This window comes from Tursiops truncatus, chromosome 11 (genome assembly GCF_011762595.2).
Source record: "Tursiops truncatus isolate mTurTru1 chromosome 11, mTurTru1.mat.Y, whole genome shotgun sequence".
Taxonomy (NCBI): Eukaryota; Metazoa; Chordata; class Mammalia; order Artiodactyla; family Delphinidae; genus Tursiops; species Tursiops truncatus.
In genome coordinates this window covers 16,142,952-16,164,614 of record NC_047044.1, presented here as the reverse complement: position 1 = coordinate 16,164,614, position 21,663 = coordinate 16,142,952, and the positions used below count along the sequence as shown (strand labels likewise).

At 46.9% G+C, this 21,663-nt stretch overlaps 1 protein-coding gene across 3 annotated transcripts in view; it reads right to left on the bottom strand.

Moving 5' to 3' along the window:
* The window catches only part of NUAK1 (NUAK family kinase 1), a 69,167-nt gene that overhangs the window by 6,614 nt on the left and 40,890 nt on the right, over positions 1 to 21,663 (bottom strand). For 2 of the 3 annotated variants that reach the window (XM_019918518.3, XM_019918520.3), the window contains exons 3-6: positions 16,476 to 16,627; positions 13,827 to 13,892; positions 2,686 to 2,805; positions 774 to 906 (exon numbers count right to left, since the gene is read on the bottom strand). In XM_019918518.3, the coding sequence (XP_019774077.1) occupies positions 774 to 906; positions 2,686 to 2,805; positions 13,827 to 13,892; positions 16,476 to 16,627 (471 nt within the window). The remainder of the gene's footprint in view (positions 1 to 773; positions 907 to 2,685; positions 2,806 to 13,826; positions 13,893 to 16,475; positions 16,628 to 21,663) is intronic. The other variant, XM_019918519.3, reaches the window with a different exon arrangement.

The window sequence follows — 21,663 nt, the reverse complement described above, 5'->3', positions numbered from 1 at the left end:
TCATCTGGCTTCCAAGCAGACGTTAAGAAGGCCTGGCAGCTGCTTCTTCCTCCATCTTCGAGCCCTGAGCTGCTATGTAAGAAGTCCACGCTCCTTCCTAGAGAGAGAGGCCTGGGGAGGCAGCTCATGGGGAGAGAGCCCACACAGAGGGGCCCCGAGGTGTCCCCACAATCGGCCCCAACTCCAGCTACCATCTGATTGCAACTGTAGGAGAAACCCAAGGCAGGCCAGAAAAGCTCTAACCAATCCAGGGAATCAAGAGATAACAGCTAATAGATGTTGGTTAAACTGCTGAGTTTGTTTGGGTGTGGGAGCGGGATGGGATAGACTTGCTCTGTGGTAACAGGTCATGAAACAGCACCCATGCGCCACACCCCCCGGCCAGGGCAAGATGTGCAGAAGAGCAGCTGCCACCCTTAGAGTCTACTGAGGGGGTCTCATGTCTACGTGGACTGGAAGGGACTTCACGTAATACCTTTTCCAAAATGTGAATTTACAGTGGAGAAACAGAATCTAAACAGGGTAAGGGCCTTGCCCAAGTTCACACAGCAAGCAAACAGGACTCCTAGCCAGCAGAGTAGAACAACTGTTCTGGAAATATCACAGTGGGAAGGTTTGGGGAAAGCGGCCTAATAAGCCAGCTCTGCCGGAAGGCAAAGATCTGGGGGGAAGAAAGAGGAAAAGCAGGAGTCTTCTTACAGACATGGACACAAAAGCAGAAAGCGTGAGCTGGCCTCGCCCGGCTTAGCCGCCGACCCTCCGTGGGCACACACCTGAGGGCTGCGTGGGCTCCCGGTACTCTCCGCTGCTGATCTGCCGAATGAGGTTTTTGTGATCGAAACCATCGAAGGGCATCGTTCCATACACGAGAGTGTAAAGCAACACGCCCAGGGCCCAGCTGTCCACCTGGAGCAGAGAGACAGACATATAGGAGCTGGGAAGCAGATTCCCTTCCAAACCATTAGCATCACAGACCACGAGCAGCCACCCTCAATGACCCGAGGAATGGAATTTAGCACCTGGCAGACAGGTTCCCACCACAGCCTGACACCTGATATGCAGTGCACCTGGGGCCTGTTTCAGAGCCTGACTTTTTCGTTGCAAACTGAGACCAACGGTTCCAACCCATAGGAGAATTTTCTTGAACAGACGATATTCTTTGATCCTCTCTAATTTTGTGAAACAGGTAGGGGCCCCGGATTATTTTCAGCCCTATTTGGCAGATGAGAATACTGAGGCCCAAGGAAGTTAAATGGTTTCTCCAGAGGCCCCTCCCCATCCCAGTGATGGAGGTAAGACTGGAACATGGGGTTCTTGACTCCTAACCCAGGAATCCTGCACCTTCTTCAAAGGGATCAGGGGTTGCAAACTCAAATGCTTACAAGAGCCAGGCAGACAACAAACGTGAACAAAGAAAGAGAGACGGTGGGGTACCACGTGGAGTGTTGGTTTGAAGACAAACTGTAGAGGGCATTCACCCATCTTACATAGGCAGCCTCCTCTGGCTAGTTGCTGTCACATAGTAATATAGGCCCAGCACTGCTAGATCCTTTGTTTTTTCAAGAGAAGTCAGAAAACGGACTTTTATGTGAAATCTCCCATTTATTAAATGTTCAATTTTTTTTTAGAAAGATGGCCAAATAAAGCACTCTTGCTGGCCAGATCACAGGCTGCCAGCTTGTAACCTCAGAAACGGATCATCGAGGATCAAAGCAGCATTCATTATCTGTGATAAATTTACAGTGTCAGGTTTCTGCAATGTTGTAAATTGGACCTTAGGCTCCTCCCTTACATTCTTGTTTTGGAAAGACTTTCTCCTTACTGCAAGTGATGGAGGCTCTTGGCATCCGTCTCTTTACCCTCTAGCCCTGCCCCAAACACTCTCAAACAGATAAATACTTGGAAGGAAACATTTCAACCCACTGAATGGCTGCTACTTATGGTATCCTGAGTGGATGAATCTCTCTATAAATAGAACTATCTCTTTAAAAATGAATAATCAGTCACAACTCACCCATTTTCAAAACGATATTTTCACATACCTGTGTCTTACAGTGGCCCTGAAAGCTTTAGGCACACAGAGAAAATGTATTTCTCATGAATCAGAAGATGCAATTAAAATGTATTTCCTTGATCAGAAATACATGCTGTCAAAGATACACGCAAAAAGGTTCGCTGCAGAGTGAGGCTGTTTGCTTTCTGTTCTGCTTGTCTTATTACAATAGGGAACAACTGAAAACAATCTAACACTAGGGAAGTGATTAAATAAATTACAGTATATTCATACAATAAAACATCATGTCATCGTTAAAAACCATGTTTTCAGTAATAACAAATTCAGAAAAGTCACAATTAAGTTAGTAATAAAAGGAGAGATGTACACCTATAATAGTGACCTCAATTGTTTGAAATACAAGATCTACACTGGAAAAAAAAGCCTAAGAAGAAGTCACATAAATATTACGTGGTTATCTCTTGTGGGGAGATCGCAGGCAACTTTATTTTCTCTTTTAGGCTGTTCTGGATTTTTCTCCCAGGTGTGTATATTATGGCTTTTATAATCATATAAGGAAACGGTTTTTTGTTTGCTTGCTTTTATGTTTGTTTGGTTTTTTTAAGTATTCCTAGGTTCAGTTCTTTTCTCCTCTCCAGCCCCCCACCGTACACACCAGGCAAGCTGCTCACCTCTGGCCCTCGGTAAGGCCTCCCGTTGACAATTTCGGGAGAGGCATAGAGTGGGCTCCCACAGAACGTTTGCAAGAACTTGTCCTTCTGGTACAGGTTGGAAAGCCCAAAGTCGGCAATCTACAAAGAGGAGCAAGACCCAGGGAGCCTGTTAGCGTTACAGTCAGCGTCTGCATCGGCTCAGCTCACACCACACGGACCAAAGCAGCTGAGGTGCCCCTGCGTGGCTCTGCCAGCTGGGTCACCCTTTTCTTTTTTCTTTTTTTTTTTACTTTATTATTTTTTATTTTTTTAAACATCTTTATTGGGGTATAATTGCTTTACAATGGTGTGTTAGTTTCTGCTTTATAACAAAGTGAATCACATACATATGTTCCCATATCTCCTCCCTCTTGCGTCTCCCTCCCTCCCACCCTCCCTATCCCACCCCTCCAGGCGGTCACAAAGCACCAAGCTGATCTCCCTGTGCTATGCGGCTGCTTCCCACTAGCTATCTACCTTACGTTTGGTAGCGTATATATGTCCATGTCTCTCTCTCGCTTTGTCACAGCTCACCCTTCCCCCTCCCCATATCCTCAAGTCCGTTCTCTAGTAGGTCTGTGTCTTTATTTCTGTCTTACCCCTAGGTTCTTCATGACTTTTTTTTTTTTCTTAAATTCCATATATATGTGTTAGCATACGGTATTTGTCTTTCTCTTTCTGACTTACTTCACTCCGTATGACAGACTCTAGGTCTATCCACCTCATTACAAATAGCTCAATTTAGTTTCTTTTTATGGCTGAGTAATATTCCATTGTATATATGTGCCACATCTTCTTTATCCATTCATCCGATGATGGGCACTTAGGTTGTTTCCATCTCCGGGCTATTGTAAATAGAGCTGCAATGAACATTTTGGTACATGACTCTTTTTGAATTATGGTTTTCTCTGGGTATATGCCCAGTAGTGGGATTGCTGGGTCATATGGTAGTTCTATTTGTAGTTTTTTAAGGAACCTCCATACTGTTCTCCATAGCTTTTGCACAGCAAAGGAAACCATAAACAAGACCAAAAGACAACCCTCAGAATGGGAAAAAATATTTGCAAATGAAGCAACTGACAAAGGATTAATTTCCAAAATTTACAAGCAGCTGGGTCACCCTTTTCTCTGCAGCCCTGAGCTTTCATGAAAGGATCAGTTGGCATAACTGGGCCAGTGATTCCCGACTGCAGTCCCTGGCACCCACTGCATGCTCTGTTACTTAAAATCACTCCTTGCAAGGACTCTATTTTCACGTCAGTGTAGACTTGTCCTGAGAAATACCCACAGAATCACATGCTCGATGTTTCTGATGAACACTACAGTGTGTAACTATTAATCTGAGATCCGTCCGTCTGTGGCCTACCTAAAGTCTCACTGCCTTCCTCCACAGTGGTGTACGTACCTACCTGTGCACTGGACATCACCACCTTTTATAGACCTATGCACCAATCAGAACTGTATTCTGCCCACCTTGGGACCCTAGATGAAATGGACCCACAGCACCGGGTTCTGAGTCATCACACTGCAGCCCAAACTCTGCCACTAGCCATCTGTGTGACATGGAGCAGGTCCCTTAGCTACTCTGAGCCTCTGTTTACCACCAGAAAATGGAAACCCATGATCCCTATCCTCTTCTGGATCACAGGATTATTGTGAGAATGATTAAAAAAAAAAAAAGAATTAATCAAGGTGAACGAAAAAGTGCCTTGAAACTTTGTCTACAAGTTCCAGGCAAATGTTTTCCCTAACCTTGCTTCTCTTGTATCGCACACCCCTTGGAATCACTCTCTTCTCCTTTGGCTTCTTGAAGTGTTTTACTATCCTTTATGGCAGCGCTCTTCTGTGTGTGTGCGCACCTCTTCATATATACATATAATGTATACATGTTACATGCATATATGTATTATCATATATGTATAATGTATATATTATACATGTACATATCATCACATATATCACATACATTCATATAATATATATTACATATGTACTTACATATGTATGTACATATGTATATACAAATATATATATTATATGTATATAAATTCACCTTGCCTACTAGGCTGAGTCCCCCGAGGCAGGTGGCAGGTTCCACATCTGCCCCTCATCTCTGTAACATCCACTGCTTAGCACCTGCCCTCACCCAAGAAACACCTGTCACCAGAATAGGCATTATATTTTGAAAAGCACAAGACAATTAGTAGATAATACAAAATAATAATAGTAAACTTAGTTACCACTTACAGAACAACCTCCAATTATCAGGCATGGTTCTAAGCACCTTACACTCTCTAATCCTATCTAAAATCCCATTTACACAACCATGTGAATGTATTTCATGCCACTGACATGGTACATTTAAAAGTGGTTAAAATGGTAAATTTTATGTTATGGATATTCTATCATAATTTTTTAAAGACCCACTTAACAGATGAGAAAACTGAGGTTTAGGAAAATTAGGTTATTCGTCTCAGGAGAGCTACCTAGCAAGCAACAATGTAAACCGAGTGTCTCTAAAGGTTCAAACCACTGCCCAGCGCTGCCCCTGGGTAATCTGCAAATCTCACCCAGTCTAAGCCAGCCGTCCACGCTGAGCCTCTGCAGACTTCTGCCCTTCCCCAAACTGATTTCCACTTGAAGCTTATAAATAGGATGAGTGATTCACACACAGCCCAGCTGAGGCTCTGTTTTGAAGGCAGCGCCCAGAAGAAGGCTACTTTGTAAAAGTCACCCCTGAATGAACGGAATGGCACTGAAAGCAGCTGGCGCACAACCGCCCTCAGAAAACGCAGTCTCGGAGCTCAGCTTGCACTTAATTGCCCTGAATTCCACTTTCTTATCAAGGACACTGACTGGCTTGCAGGAAGTTGGTTGCAAGCTTTATGAAGTGTGCCCTGTCAATCAGGACAGGAAGGGACCAGCTGCAGCCCTGGAACATCCCGAGAAGTCGGCTAAGGCAGGACACAGCACTGTGAACGTCGGCGGCATCTGGGGCACTGCATGAGCTTCCAAACACAGGCGCACACACACACACACGTGAGAGGCACCCGCCACCACCACGTGCAAAACCCCACACACACACCAGGAGTGCTCGAGTCTGGGCATCCCTGCTTTCTTTGTAGCCCTTCTGAGAAGTGTGTTTATGTTACGGCCCACTCCCATCCTCACAGACTAATGTTTATCAGCCTCTCCCAGTTAAACTGTCATTGTTGCTGACATAAGATTAATAGAAATCTAGATTAGTCCCTGTTCTTGGCACTTCAGTGGAAAAGAAATATTAGTCAACACACACACACACACACACACACACACACACACACACACACAGAGTTCTCCATCCTTGAGCCACTTAAACTCGGGCTGCAGCTCTAAGATTCCACGCCGTACGGAGCTTATATCAACTATAAGACGGGAAATGGCCACTGTATAAAACTTCTCAAAGCCTCAATTTCCCATCTGTAAAATGGAGGTAGGAATAGTATCCAGCCCCACGGTGTCACAGTGAAAATTAAATGATGTAAAGTGTGTGCCAATTACTATTTTAAGCATTTTACAAAGTTGGAGCTCAAATACATGTCCCACCTTTAAATCCACCTGGGTAGCTTTATTAGCTTCATGATACTCAAAACAATACTGGTTTTCCATTGGAGGCAATTATGTAAGGTTTCTTTTTCAAATACACATGATTTCTTAAGTGAATTGCACTAAATAAAAGTATTAAAGTGAAATAGCACAGAAGATACTAGGAAAAGGCAAAATCCATGAAGAGAACAAAAGAAAAGACATTTGGGAAATTTGGGAAATAATGATTTTAAACATAATAAAACAAAAAGGAATCCCAGAAATGGTTCCAACCTGGAAGAGTCGTAAGCGGTGAACTAATCCTGCCCCTCGCTCTGTAAGTGAAGCAACTGAAGGTTACAGGACTTAAGAAGCTCCGCTGAAGGTCACAGACAGAACAGCTACGTGAACATTGGGTTCTGTACGATTCTCTGTAACAGAACATCAGTTGTGTATCGAGGGTGACTCCACCAACGAGGCATCCAGCTTTGCTTTCAAAGTTGTATTTTGCCGACACACTGGTAACCTTTGGAGAAAGGTAACCACTTTGCTGGTGATGGGCTGTTGCCCTGCCCCGTTCAGAACCACCCTCTGTCCTCACACTGGGCTATTCAGTTCAGCCTGGACTCTGAAAAGTATATCAACACTCATGTCCTTAATTTCTAGAGTTTTTGTTGTTTTCAAACCTTTCTACAGGTGTGCCCTGCTGGATGAAAATCAGAGTTATACAAAGTGGCAAGTGATTATTCACGTTTCAGAAGAATTAACCTCACTACAACATGGATGAACTTTGAAGACATTATGCTAAGTGAAACAAACCAGACACAAACCGATAAATATTATAGAATTCCATTTATGTGAGGTACTTAGCGGAGTCAAGTTCATCAAGACAGAAGGTAGAAGGGCAGTTGCCAGGGGCTGGGGGAGGGGGGAACGGGGAGTTAGTGGTGAATGGGCACAGAGTGTCTGGTTGGGAAGATGCAAAAGTTCTGCAGATTCGTGGTGGTGATGGTTGCACAACAGTGTGAATGTACTTAATGCCACTGGACCGAAAACCTAAAAATGGTTAAGCTTTACGTTACATAGATTTTACCACCATTTTTTTAAAAGGGGGTTAACCTCGGATCACTGTGAATAATCCCTGCGAGCTCACCCAGCTTGCTGATGACTAACCACTGGGAAAGGATGCTGATGTGGATGATAATAAAAGCAACGGTCTGACAGTCATTTGCAGTGTCTGACAGGAAGTGCACTGCACAGATCAGAGGTTGTGGAGCCAGAAGCACCTGGGGCTAACCCTGGACTTGGCACTGCTAGATCATGGGTGGGAACTGCCACCAATTTCCTCATGGGCAAAATGGGAATAATAATAGAACCCACCTCTAAAGCTGTTCTGAGGATTGAAGACATGCACGTAAAGCCCCTGGAAGAGTCCTGGTACTGGCTGACTCTATAAACTACAGCCGTTAGGATAACGATGGTGGTTGGTCTACTTAACAATTGTTTGCGCAGAGCCAATGCCCACCGAAGACCCAAGAGAAATGACTACCATTCATTTCCGAAATAAGCACGTCCAGCATGAGAGGCTGCATCATACGACAGGAGAAGTAAGGGATGCTGGGTTTGAGTTCAGATCCTGGCCTCGCCTTCTACCAGCTGGACCAGCAACATCAGCACCAGCTGGGAGCCCTACCCCAGACCTACTGAGTCAGCATCTGTGTTGCCACACGGTCCCCAGGGGATTCGCTGCCCGTCCGTCACTCTGAACCTGTGTTCCTTCAACTGTAAAATGGGGGCGGGGGGTGATGATTATAATGTAACCTACCTCACAGGGCAGATACGAAATCAAATGAATTGATAGATGGAACGTGCCTTAACCCACGCCTTACACATGGTAGGCCTTCGGTCAATGTTAAGCGATCACTACTTTCACCTGAGTCTCAGTTTCCTTTGTTGGAAAAGGGAATTGCAATAGCCTCGACCACACGGTGTTGTGAAAAGCAAAATCAGATTAAATGAGATAATAATAATAACAGCAGCATTGCTACATGCCAGTCATTGTTCTGTGAGCACTACGTATATTAAAACCTAACAACCCAATGAGCAGGGTTCCGCTGTTATCTCCATTTTGCAGATGAGGAAGCTGAGGCCCAGGGCAGGAAAGCGGCTGGCCTGAGGTGTGGGTGAAGAGCTGCACTGGCTGTAAAGCTCCACATTAAGGGGATTTAGTGTTCTCGGGTGGCTGAGGAGGAGACGGGGCTTTCTGTGTCACTCTCCAGAAAGACACACTCCATAGCTCTGTCAGGCCCTGGAGTTCATTGCTGTGGCTTTCCCGTGACAGCCTCGCTCAGGTTGTCAGGAAGTGAAGGTACGGAGTGAAATGGTGAGCAAAAGTGAGTGGGGTCAGCTTGTATCGTCAGATCTAAGGTTACACCTCCTCTCGAGAGAGATGGGAAATAACGGATCCCAAGCCATCTGGGGAAGCTCTTCACTGAGGTACCTCCAAGAAGCAGCCTCTCAGGGGACGCGAACACACAACCACCCAGCTCATTCGACCCTGGCAGCCCCGCATGGCTACTCTGGCCACGGTGACTCAGGCAACCTGGCCATGGCCACCATCAGCACTTGGAGAGTCTCCCCCAGGGACAGCTGTCTGCAGGCTGCCTATATACAAGGTAAGGCCAGCTGAAGCAAGGATGAAAAAAGTGGCCTCCCCTTGTGAGTGTGAGGATGCTCTGTTGGATTTAGGGCAAATCTGGGTGGGTGTAGTAGAGAATTTATCAGGTGCCCGGTCTTTGGAGTCAAATAACCTTAGGTTTGTAAGGCAACCCCATTGCTTATTAGCTGCAGGAGCTTCCTCATCTGTAAAATGGGGGTAATCAGACCCACCCCAGTGGAGACATTCTGAGAACCAAATGAAATAAGGCGTGTGGAAGGTCTGCCACAGGGTTCTGGCTTCTAGCAGGGGCTCCAAAAAGGTTACTTTCCTTGTCTAGCCTCCATGCCCTGCCCTGCTCCTGTGCTTGCTGCTCCTTCCCCTTGGAAGCCCATCATCACATCCCTTTCTATCAAACTCCTAGCCATCCTTCAAAACCCAGTTCAATCGCCACTGCCTCGGCAAAAGCTTTCTGATCTGCCCATAGTTCAGACCCACCACTTCCTCCTCAGCACTTCCACGACAGATTACAAAGGGACTATGAGGCACACAGCAGAGTCACCTGGGCCTAAGAGATGAGGATCAGGGAAGGCTTCCTGGAAGAAGAGGCCTTCAAGCTGAAACTCTAAGGAGGGGTAGGAAAAGAGCAGTAGGAAGAGCATTTCAGGCAGAGGCAACTGTGTGTGCAAAGGCCAAAAAGTCTAGTGGATTTGAGGAGTTGTGTCCTAGGCAAGGGAGCTTCTCTGACTGCCCCCCACCCCCCACCCCCTATAGCTCAAATAACACCTGTCATTCCCCATACTCATCCCGCATGGATTTTCATCACCTCCAGAGAATTACACTACGTATTTGTTTATTGCTTGTGTCCCCAGCTGGAATTCTAAGTCCATTAGGACAGGTACCTTACCCTCCTCATTCACCTCTGTATCCTTCTCACGGCTCATTATTACTGCTGGTTTAACAACAGCTAGATTCTGAGCTCCAAGAAGACAAGGACCTGGCCATCTGGTTCACTATTAAATTCCCAGCATCCAGCACCATGCCAGGTACACCGTAGGAACTCAGTAAATATTTGTGGTCAAATAAATAGTGCTCACGGGAGGTATTCAATTTGCTGAATGGATAAGTGCAGGAATGGAAGAGTGAATGCAGGCATTCATGGATAGGTATGTATACACGCACATACACATAAGTGGACAAATGAACAAACAGATGAATGGATTCATTAATGCATGACTGCAGCATCCTCACATTCATATAGTCAAAGCCCAGAGGCCTGTACCCTGAGCTGCCCTTCTTGGCCTTGTTAAGCCTCGGGGTTTCCATCTTGACTTAGCCCTGGCCATTCAAAGCTGCTCTTCTTATCCACAGCAGCAGGCATTTCCATTGTCATCAGGGGCAACGGGCCATTTCCCCTATGTCCCTCTACTCTGAGCCCCGGGAGCTCACCAAATTCCCAGCCCTCTTTGTGGAGGTCTGCTGACCCTGGTGCCTGGCCCTCTTCTCATTGTCAGGCACTTTTACAGGAGCTGTCTATGGGAATTGTCAGCATTCCATTCTCCCAGAGAGTGGGATGTGAATCTGGCCCATTTTTATTAATTGCAAATTAATGCTGTGCTGGGTGTCTATTTTAGTAGACATGCTTCTCCGCAAAGTACGGAATGCAACCCAAAGAAGCACATTGCTCTCATTCTTTCTGCCGACCGACTGTGTGAATATTTTTAGAAGCCACACCCTCGCGCAGTGGCCAGAAAAATAATTCCCAGTGCCAGATGCGCTCTTTGCAAATCAACATCAGGCAGGGAAGGGGAGAGGAACAAGAGCCATGGCTCACACCAAAACTGCAGCGACAAGTTTCGACCAGTAGCATTTTTATAGGTCTTCTGGGCAAAAGCCCTCCACCCTCGAGATACGCAACATGGACCCACATTTTGAGAAGCACCTCACTGCTCATACTCTGCTGGTTGGTAACAGGCCTTCAGGGTCAGTGGTCCCCCAGTGCAGACACTGATGACATGGACTCTCTTGAGCATGGAGGCCAGCTTGTGGCCATGTGTCTGCCTGCCTTTGCTACGAGTGCCCTTTCTAAATATGTTTCCAGCAAAATGCTGAGTCAGGAAGAGTTGAGCATATGCAGCCAGAAGACAGATCAACAGCAGCTGAAACACATTTTCAAAAACCTTGGAAGTGGGTGTAAGACGATATAAAGAGAATCTGCCTGGAAGTCAAACATGTGAGTTCTAATCCTGGCTGTCACCCCTTCACTCCAGAATCGAATAGCTTAGAGTACCGACTTACGGCAGCGTGTGACAAGCATTGTGCCGCATTCCAAGGAAACAAAGACACAATGACATACTGATTCATTGTGTACGACCTTGCGCAGGCACATCACTTAGACTTTCTGGGCCATAATCATGAAAACAAGGGGTTGGAAAATGACCCTCAAGGTTCTTTCAAGCTCTAGGATTCTCAGATCCTCGTAGGATTCCTTGAACAAGCAGAAGGAAGGAACAGCGTCAGAGAAAGGGGAGGTTTGCGCGCACGCGCGCGTGTGTGTGTGTGTGTGTGTGTGTGTGTTACCTTGGTAAACGCCAGGAGTAGACATTCTTAAGGATTCAGAATCCTAAGGAAAAAGGACCCAACCTTACTTTTTATAATGTTCTATGTATCTGTTATTTCCCTACCTAATGGTTAGGGACCCTGGGATGAAGGACTTGGTCCTGGGAGCTGGGAGGCCCCCATCATTGCCCTTGTGCTTTATGCAAATGAGCCGTTCTCCCAGGCTCCTGCCCATTGTTCCCCGCACAATTGCTCTCAGAATGGTGACCATTCTTCTCTTCCATCGGGGAATTCTATGACTCCGTAGGAAGCTATGTGCCTTATCACTTCTGGGACTACATCATGGGACCATGAGGTCAAGCTGTACCACAGAACCCGATCCCCAAGTGACAGGCTCACATTCCAGGCCTTGTAAAGACCACATTTCGTCTTGAGAGCTCAGGGGCAGGTGGTAGGAAGACTCTGCAGAGAAAGTTACCAGGGTGGATGACACAAACCCTTAGAATGTGCCCCTCAGACCAGAACCCAATTCTCTAGCCGTGGCCTGACCACCGCGCCCCAGCCCCTTCAGAGAGCTCACTTCCTGTTCAGTGCCCTCTGCAATGGCCAGCCTTGTCAGCTGGGGCCTTGGATATTAATAGGTGAGTGCTAAGTGCTTTGACCACATATTGTCTAAAATCCTCACATTTGTCACTGACTGTCCAGGGCTGGCATCCTTACTAGACAGATGTGGAAACTGAGGCTTAGATATGTGAATAATTAATCTAAAACACTGCCGTTAGTAAGGGGCAGGGTTGCACTGCAAACCCAGGCCACGCAACTCCAAAGCCACCGCTCTTAACCTTGACTCACTGCACTGTGCTTAGACAAAGCCAGAGGCGGAGCATCTTGTTCAGTCCTCAAAACAAGCCCGTGGGCATTACCCTCTCCCCATTTTATGGCTGAGGAAACAGGGTTTTAAGTGGCTCTCGCGATGTCAAACAGCTAGTAAACCACACAGGACGGAATTTTCTAACTCTGCAGCCACTGCTCCTTCTGGAATAATCCAACCACTTTGCCAGAAACGGAGAGACCCTGAGATTTCACTTCCTGTTCCTAGAAAGACTAATTTGACCGACTGTTTCCTCCTTATTCTGTGGGCTACGGAGAAATATGTGATCACGGTCAACCTCTCACAAAAAAACAAGAGGTCACCCGGATGTGGCTTCCAGGGGCCTCTCAAAGGACGATGGTGACTAATGGTTGCCACCGTGATCTGCAACCAGAATGCAAACACCAAAGCAACTCCAACTGTCCCAGCAAGGAAACACCTCCCTGTGATGCACTCCCTCAACGGAAAGCAACAACAACAAAAAAAGGGGATGATGCAAGGTCACTCCCATGCTTGGTCCAGGGACCAGGGATGAGGCACTAACGTCACCGGCGGCCAATGAGAGGGACCCCTGGTGCTGGGAGTACTAAGGCCATTTCATAATGAAACCCATGTGGCAAGCTCCAGTTTATTTTGAAACCGTATTTGCTTACTTTGCAGCCATGATCAAAAGGCCATTCGGAGTGCTCTGCAGGGGGCACTTGAACCCTGTCGGCCAGAAGAGCTTTCTCTAGCTCCGTCAGCAGCCCGCATTAATACTCCCCGTGAGAGTCAACCCCATCACTTGCTGGCATGTTCTTTCCCAAAAGCCACCACCGCCACCATTTCAGTCGGCTTCCCAGTTCCACAGCTGGCGGGGGGCGGGTGAGGAGACAGGGGGTGGAAGTGACAGAGAAGTGGCAGGGACAGATAATAAATTGCGGGCCTGCGGGCAAATTCCAGCAGGATGGTTCAAACTTGGGCTCAGTGGGTCAGAGAGACAGGGGCTCAAACCCCAACTCCACTACCTACCACTGTGTTATCTCAGGAAAGTTACTTAACGTCTCTGTGCCTCAGTTTCCCTATCTGTGAAATGATGTAAATAACAGTATCTATCTCGTGATTGCTGTGAAGATTGAATTTAAGTGATATCGGGCAAAGATGCTATGAAACACAAACGCACTAGGTTATTGTCGTTAAGTATTTTGATGGTGATAATTACAGACTATGAGCTTCCCGAGGACAGGGACTGTATTCTAGTCAACTTTTAGGACAATGTCTGGCATGTAGCTGGAGATCGATAAATGCTTGTTGAGTGAATTCAACCACTGGAACTGAACTGAGGGCTCAAACACAGTGATTCTCCCCACCCGCCTGCCGGGAAGGAAGTGGCCGCCTTATTCGTAGGCTGCAGCTTGGAGCAGAGTGTAAGCCTTCAACCAGCTGTAATCCCCAGGTCTGGCATATCAATCAATGAGGCAAGAGCTTTACCTTAATATTACAGTTGTCATCGAGCAGTATATTTTCCAGCTTCAAGTCCCGGTGGACCACACCATTCTGAAATGAGAAGACAGGCAGGGAATTGAATGGGAGCAGTTGGGATGAGAGAGAAAGTGGGAGAGGGGGAGGAAGGAGGAGAGTGAGCAAAGGGAAATCTTTGACAGATTAAAGAAATGCGTCAGCGCCGGTGGTCTTCACCCCCATCCTTCAGGGCCTCTCTCACTGTCATGAAGCTCCCTGCCAGCGACCAGCACAGCACCAGCGACAGGAGAGCATTAGTCACTTGCTGTGTGGTTAAGGGAAAAATGACAGGAATCCATTCTCCCCCAGAGCCTGTAAAACAGCGGGGGGGATTCTTTGTCGGAATGTAATTCCACTGTGTGAAAGCCGAATAGTCCCAGGCAGTGGCAAACATTGTCTGTCTGTGATGCGATTCCCAGGGAAGCAGCAGATTTCTCTGCTGGGGACTCAGAATGTGGGGCTCACAGACCTTGCTTGTCTTGTCTGTCTACCTGTCTCCCCAGTGCCTGGCTCAATCTGTTCTGACCCAGGAAACCATGCAGATCTGTCCTGAGGATAACAGAAGCATTCCCAAGGGTTATTTCCTAAGCAGCTGGAGGCAAGGTTCCTCTCTGCTGGGCAAGACTCAGTGTGGAGTGAACGGTGAAGGTGGGAGAGGCCACTGAGACCAAAGCAAGCTGCCGCCATACGGTGGGACCTTTCCATGCAAGCAAATGCTGGCAAAGCTGGCAGAGGAGCCCAGTGACAAGCAGGCAGACAGCCAGCTGAATGGTGAAAAGAAGTCCTTAACCACCAGGCTGTTGGTCTATACAGCAGTAACAACTGTCCTGCTCAATGCTTTTCAAAACCCCGTGATCTTTTAAGGGGATGGGTGAGCAGGGGAAGAGGAACTGAAAGAACCAGCTATTGGGGCTGGGAGGACGTTTTTAACATCATTCAGCATAAAGGACCTTGGCAAGTGAAGCTGCCCTTTCAAGAAAACCAACTGGCTAGGAATTCTTTGTCTTTCATTCAGGATTTCTTTAGTTCAGAATCTGCATGTTCACAGCTAGTACTTTATTGCTTATTTTCCTTTCTATTTGACAGTTCCTAGTATCTCTAAAGACACTGAGACTGGAGAGGTGAAAACATGTATTTCTACCACTCTTTCTAACCCAAACCTTCAGGGATTCAGAAATGCACAAACCAGGGCTCCTGGAGGAAAGATAACGGAATGCAAGGTAGCTGATTTTGTTTAATTTTAAATATTGGGAGTAGTTTGGTTTACACTGTTGCATTCCCAGTTTTCATAAGACGGAATGAGCACACTAAAGCCCCATTCATACAAAAGCCAAGCTTCACACACTTCAAATAATGAAGACAGGATCTGTGGTGCTTTATGATGACGCCTGATGATAAAATACAAAACACTGTGCGATCTGAATCATCAGTGCCTTTTGAGTCAGCAGAGAGAAGTTAAATAATGTCCACACGGGTGAAGGGTTTTAGATTGTAAGTAATTAGAAGATGATCATTCCAGAGTCGTTCTCAGTTAAGCAGCGTATTTGACAAACCAGAAGGCCCCGTGCTGCAAGCATTCAAATGAAGAAGCTGACTCTATTTTGGATGGCATGTTGGGTTCAAGTCACTACTGTCCTCAAAGTGGAGGACTGTTCCAGGTGTGCAAAGTATGAATGGGATGGAAATCAGGACTAAAATGATAAATAATAATTTGTTGAAGTATGGCTTGGAACTATCTGTGTACTTCATTCCCTTCTCCAGAGACCAAGGGTAGCTAAACTGGCTGGATTAAGAGCACATCCCATTAGTTGTGTTGCAATAAAATTGTACATGTGTGTATGTAACCTCTGTGGATATAACCTACGCAAGGAAAAGAAACCAGGGCATAGAAAAGTTCGGAACCTATGGCCTGCTAATTGCACTTCTGGAATTTCTCTTAAGTAAATTATTCAAATGAGAGAAAAAAGGTTAATGTACAAAGACGTCAATCGCTATTTCTAATAACCAGAAATTAGAACCAGCCTAAGTGTCCAACAATCACAATCATTCCAGAGACTTTTCAGTAACATAGGAAAATGTTTAGATTAAAATCCTAAGTGAAAAAGCAAGACAGAAATGTAAAAATACATGCAATGTGTACCACATTGATTGCATATGGATTGCATCCTGGAAGGGAGAAAGGTCACTGGTGTAAAACTCACGAAATCCGAGTAAAATCTGGAGTTTTGTTAATAGCAATAAATGAATGTGGGTGTCTCCATTTTAGCAAGTGTCCTACAGTCCTGTAAGATGTTAGCATTAGGGTAAACTGAGTGAGAGGTGCATGGGAACTCTCTGTGCTATCTCGGAAACTCTGCTGTAAATCTAAAATGATTCAAAATTAAAAATTTGAATGAAAAATAGATGTGAGGAGCAGGGGGAATAAGATTGGAAAACAACAAACAAAAATGTCAATAGTGGGTTATCCCTGGATTCTGGGTGACGGTGATTTTCTTCTTTCTGGTTTATGAATTCTCCATACATACTACTATGAACAGATGTCCCCTTCATAATATGAACAGAATCACGTGATGCCATGAAAGCTGTCTGTGAGCAAAGCTGTGGTAGGGCCGGCCGTACCTTGTGACAATGGTGCACGGCGGAGACGATCTGCCGGAAGAAGTGTCTGGTCTCCCTCTCACTAAGGCGCCGCCGCTCGCTGATGTAGTCATACAGCTCCCCTTTGCTGGCGTACTCCATGATGATCACAATCTTATCTTTGTTCTCGAACACTGCGGGAGGAACGGCGATACACAAACACCCTGTTTAACTGACAAGCTCGCTAATAACTACAGACGGTGCGAGAGGGGACAACAGAGATGTCGCTGGACAAACAAATCAGTCCACAGCGTCACGAGGAGATGGGCAAGTTTCCCAGCCAGGTGGGCAATGACACCATCGCTGCTGTTACTGGACTTGCGTCTGTAATATCACGGGGAATGTGCCTCTCTCTTCTGAGGACCCCACTACTCCCTTTACCAGGTTCATTTCCCACAAGAGCCTCCCACCAGAACTGCCTCCCTGTAGATGGGGAACAACAAACACGACTACCATTTATTAACCATTTGATATGGACCAGCTACCCAGACCCCAAAACGGGTGGCGAAACTTGTCGTCTCTTTGCTCAAAACCTTCCAGACTTTCCATTTCACTCAAAATAAAATCCCAAGTTCCAAATGTGGCCACCAGGTCCTACACGCCCTATGGACCCCTTTTAGCCCTGTTACATATCTAGTCTGTGCACTTATTCTGTCTACCTCACTAGCATCTAAATGAGGGTTGGTTTATTTCATTCACTGACGTATCCCCAGCACTCAATGCCTTTTGGCAAAGGGGCTCAATTCATATTTATTCAATGAGGGAATTCAAAACTTCACAAATGCATTCTGGACCATTCTACTAAATAACTACATGGCACTCAATGCTTCTCTCTCCCCCAACCTGATATTCTCTAGCAGTAATGCTCAAACTCTGCTTGACTGAGTCCTAGGAGTTCCAGGCAGATGCCCCTGGGGGTAGGTCAGGGGAGATCATGAAGGACAGGCTCTAGGTCCTCAGCTCCACCCCAGCCAAAGCCACTCCACTGCTATCTGCTTTATAGTTGGGGCTTTACCAAAAGACATCCTTTGAGCAAAGACAAAATAATAATTGTGTTGAAATCCATCCTTCCAAGGGATGTGGTATAAAAACGTTGGTAGGGTACCCAAGACCCTCCTTCCCTGAAGGACCCCTGCCTACCTCCCTCCATCTCGTCGGCTTCTTCCACTGCCTGTCAGGCCCCCTGTGCCCACTGATGCCAGACTGTTCACTGTTTCTCCCAATCACACACAAACACACTGCTGTTTCCCACCTCCATGCTCTGCCCTCTGCCTTTACTCCCACCTGTCTTACCCGCCAGGGACACTCCAACTCATCAGTCAAGGATGAACTCAAATCTGATGCCCATGTTGCCTCCCTTCTACTTCTCATAACGGATACTTGCAACACAGCACTTTCGAACTGTGTGGATATATTTGCTGATTTACATATTTATTTCCTCTGCCGGGACTGTGAGTCTGGACTTGGAGAGGTAAAAACTGTAGTTTTGGAATCAGACACTCCTAAGTAGATTCCTAGACCTCCCTCTTACTTGCTGTGTGACTCTGGGGGAATCGCGTACCCTCTCTGTGCCTCACACTTTAGTCAATGGTAAAATGTGAATAATATCAGTAAGTACTCCCTAGAATTGTTGGGAGGGTTTATTGATATCAGGTACGTGAAATGCTTACAACGGGGCTTGTACTTATGGCACACACTCAATAATGTTAGTTATTATTGTTGGTATCACTACTATGGGACCCCAGGGCCTAGCACTGAGCCAGACACACTCGATGAACTGGAACGTGCCCTCAGCCTGGGTCCCCTGTCCTCCCATACCTTGTCACTGGCTGCTAGAAGCTCAGGCTCCTCCAGTTCCTTTCTGGCTCCTTCAAGTCAAGCCAAACCTCTCTGATAAAACGAAGGGAGGGGCTTCCCTGGTGGCGCAGTGGTTGAGAGTCCGCCTGCCGATGCAGGGGACACGGGTTCGTGCCCCGGTCCGGGAAGATCCCACATGCCGCGGAGCGGCAAGGCCCGTGAGCCATGGCCGCTGAGCCTGCGTGTCCGGAGCCTGTGCTCCGCAACGGGAGAGGCCACGACAGTGAGAGGCCCACGTACCGCAAAGAAAACAAAAACAAAATTGGCTGCTCCCGCATCTGCTGGCCTCGGTGTGCCCTGCAGCTTTGGCTCTTGCCAGGAATTTCAGCCTGTTGTGCGCTTTTCATTAACAATAAACTTTGGAAACTGGAAAAGCTGCCTCAAGATGCATGGCTCAGCCTCTAAAAATGATAAGAGTGACAGGTCCTGGAGAGGGCAGTGGGTTTTCTAATTTTAAAAACCAGTGGGGTCAGGGCGGAGGAGGAAGAGGGAAAGTACTTCGACAGGGAAATAAACACGGAGCCTCACGCCCCCAAAGAGTCTGATGCATCCTTGAAGGAGGTCAAAGCCACTGGCCCCTTCAGTGACCCTCAGAAGGTGTGGGTCACCGGCTGCACGCAGACCAAAGGACTGTTTCAGTGACCAGATGTATCCCTTTCCAACCGGCTAGCTTGGTATCAAGGAGATATAAACACAATTCAGTTTGACACAGTTCAATATGTCCAATGTTTTACTAAACAGCCTCCATCAGTAACTCCTTCTGGTCCTACCTCTAAAATAGAGCCTGATCCTGTCCACCTGTCTCACGTCCCCGGCCACCCCCTTCTGAATGATCTCCCCTCTGTTCACTCTTGCCTCTTTGCTGACTGCATTTGGAGGGGGTGCTGGGGAACAGTTCCCAATGCATGTTTCATGGAACACTAGTCCCACAAGACATTCTGGAGGAAAAGAAGGGTTCCATGGTAAAACATAGGTAAAATATTTGGAAAATGCTAATACTTGATCACCCCTTGGAGAACCTAGTTTCTTTAACTCTGAGTTTTGCAGGGCGATTTGGCCACTGCAGTACTCCTACTGAACTAACTGGGAGCCAGTTTGGGAAACAATGGATGAACAAGGCGATAGCCTCACTGTTGCTGGTAGGGCTGGTGGGCAGCCGGGCGAGAGAACTGTCCACGGGGCCAGGCCTGGCTCTGAGATCCCATCCCCCAGTCCTCCAGCAGGAAGCAGCTGGAGTCAGGGTCAAGGCCCTGGTTGCAGCCCTACATTTCTAGACTTGGGGCATCAGTGATTCATCCAGGAGGCTATGTGGTATTATACATGAAGCTTCCTGAGCCCTTCCTAATAACAGCAGCATTTACTGAAGGCCTACTATGTGCAGGCACTGTACCCATGGCATTTTGCATGCATTATTTCTTATGGCTTTGGTCCTATGAGTATCTCTGTTCTACAGATGAGAAAGCCTGGGTACAGCAAGGTTAATAACTGCCACGGCCACAAAGCAAGCTCGAGGCCTGGGCCCACGGTCTGATGGCACACTCCACCCTCTTAGCCCCTATACTGCTATCCATATACATCAACCACTCTGAACCTCAGTCTCTTCATCAGTCAAATGAGGCTAACAACTTCCTCACACGGTAATGGGGGATTCAGTGAGCTCATGGGCCTAGCACCCTGAGCACGGTGCCCTGGCCACTGCTCAGTCAATGGGAGCTATTCTCATAATTACTTCATCTGCCTCTTAGGCAGCTCTGGCAAACAAAACCCTATGACTTTCCTCTCCCGGCCGGCATCACTCTTTAAAACATGCTGTGGCTCCGCAGAATCACAGGATTTTCGAGCAGGAAGAACCTTAGAGATCAGCTATTATTTTTCCAGAATAGCCCAGGATTTATAATGTATAACAGTAAGGCCTTGGGAATTCGTCCTGAAGAATGACCGGCTTCCGCACCCCTGGCCCACGACTCCTTGCCCGCGGTGAGGTCCCTATCCGCCAGGTGACAGGAACACTCACAGCCATTCTTCTGGCAAAAAGGGCTGCTTCCCTTGGGTACTTTTACAACTGGTTATTTATAAGCCCAGAAATCTTGTCTGTGTTTTTGTTATTAGTCACTAAGCAAAAGCTTATTTTCCACCAGTTGGGAAGGGTTTCCTTTCTGAAAAATGAAAGCCTGTGTCTCTTGGCCAGACAGTTCTACCCAGAAGCCCGCTGGCTCCAGAATGGTAGGGAAAACTATGGCCCTTGACATGCCAAGCCTACCAGGAAAATTAAACCCCTGAATAGAAACTGAGCTCAACTTGAGTCAGCCCGCAGCGCAGGGGCCAGGTCCATGTGGTGCAGACCCAGGTTTCTAGAAGAGCCACAAAAACTTTACAAAGCACCCATGACGTGCATGGCGCTGGGGATACTGGAAGAAATCTTTACCAGGGTGAGAAGGGGAGGAAAGGTCAGCCCGGCAGAAGGAGCAACATGAGTGAAGGGGGGAACAGGAGCGCCGTAAGCGGGACCCCCAGAGGGGACAGGTGCCAGGGACTAAGACAAGAGAAAGAAGCAACAGACTATGAATGAAACACAGAGGCCTTGAAGGCCCCCAAGGGGCTTGACAGACACGCAACCAAACATCGCCAAGAACAATAAACATATGGAACAAGGGACAGGGTGGCAGCCAGGATCCTGGACCCATGAAAGAGTGCAGGGCTCACATCACCCCAAGAGCCTCCCCAGTCAGTGATCTCTCCTCTCCTGGAAGGCTGATTCATAATCACCGTAGTTAACACTTACTGAGCAACTACTGCATGCCATGGATTGTCACATCCAATACTAACGATCCTATGAGACATTAATATCACCCCTACTTCCTAAATAGAGGACCAGCGCTCAGATCTAGAAACAATGTGGCCAGCGCCCCCCCCCCCGCACGTCCTCTTCGGTCACTAACCATCTCCCCAAGGATATGTATATAAGCCAATATCATAGATTCGTTTTGGACTTTGAGTTTTCTAAAAATGGAATCATGCAGCATACAGTATATGCTTTCGCGTCTGGCTTCATTCGTTCAATATTATATTTGTAAGAATAATCCATGCCATTCCACGTAGTCAAAGATCGTCCATCCTCGTTGCTGTAGAGTACTCCAAGTTGTGTGTCATGCTAACTTATCCATTCTACTGGTGAGAGACATTTGGGTTGTTTCCAGGTGAGGGTCATTACGAATCATGCTGCTATGAACATTCTTGTGTGTGTCTTTTGATGCTCCTCTGTATGCATGTCTGTTGGGCAGATAACCAGTAAGGATCTGATCCCAAATGTGGC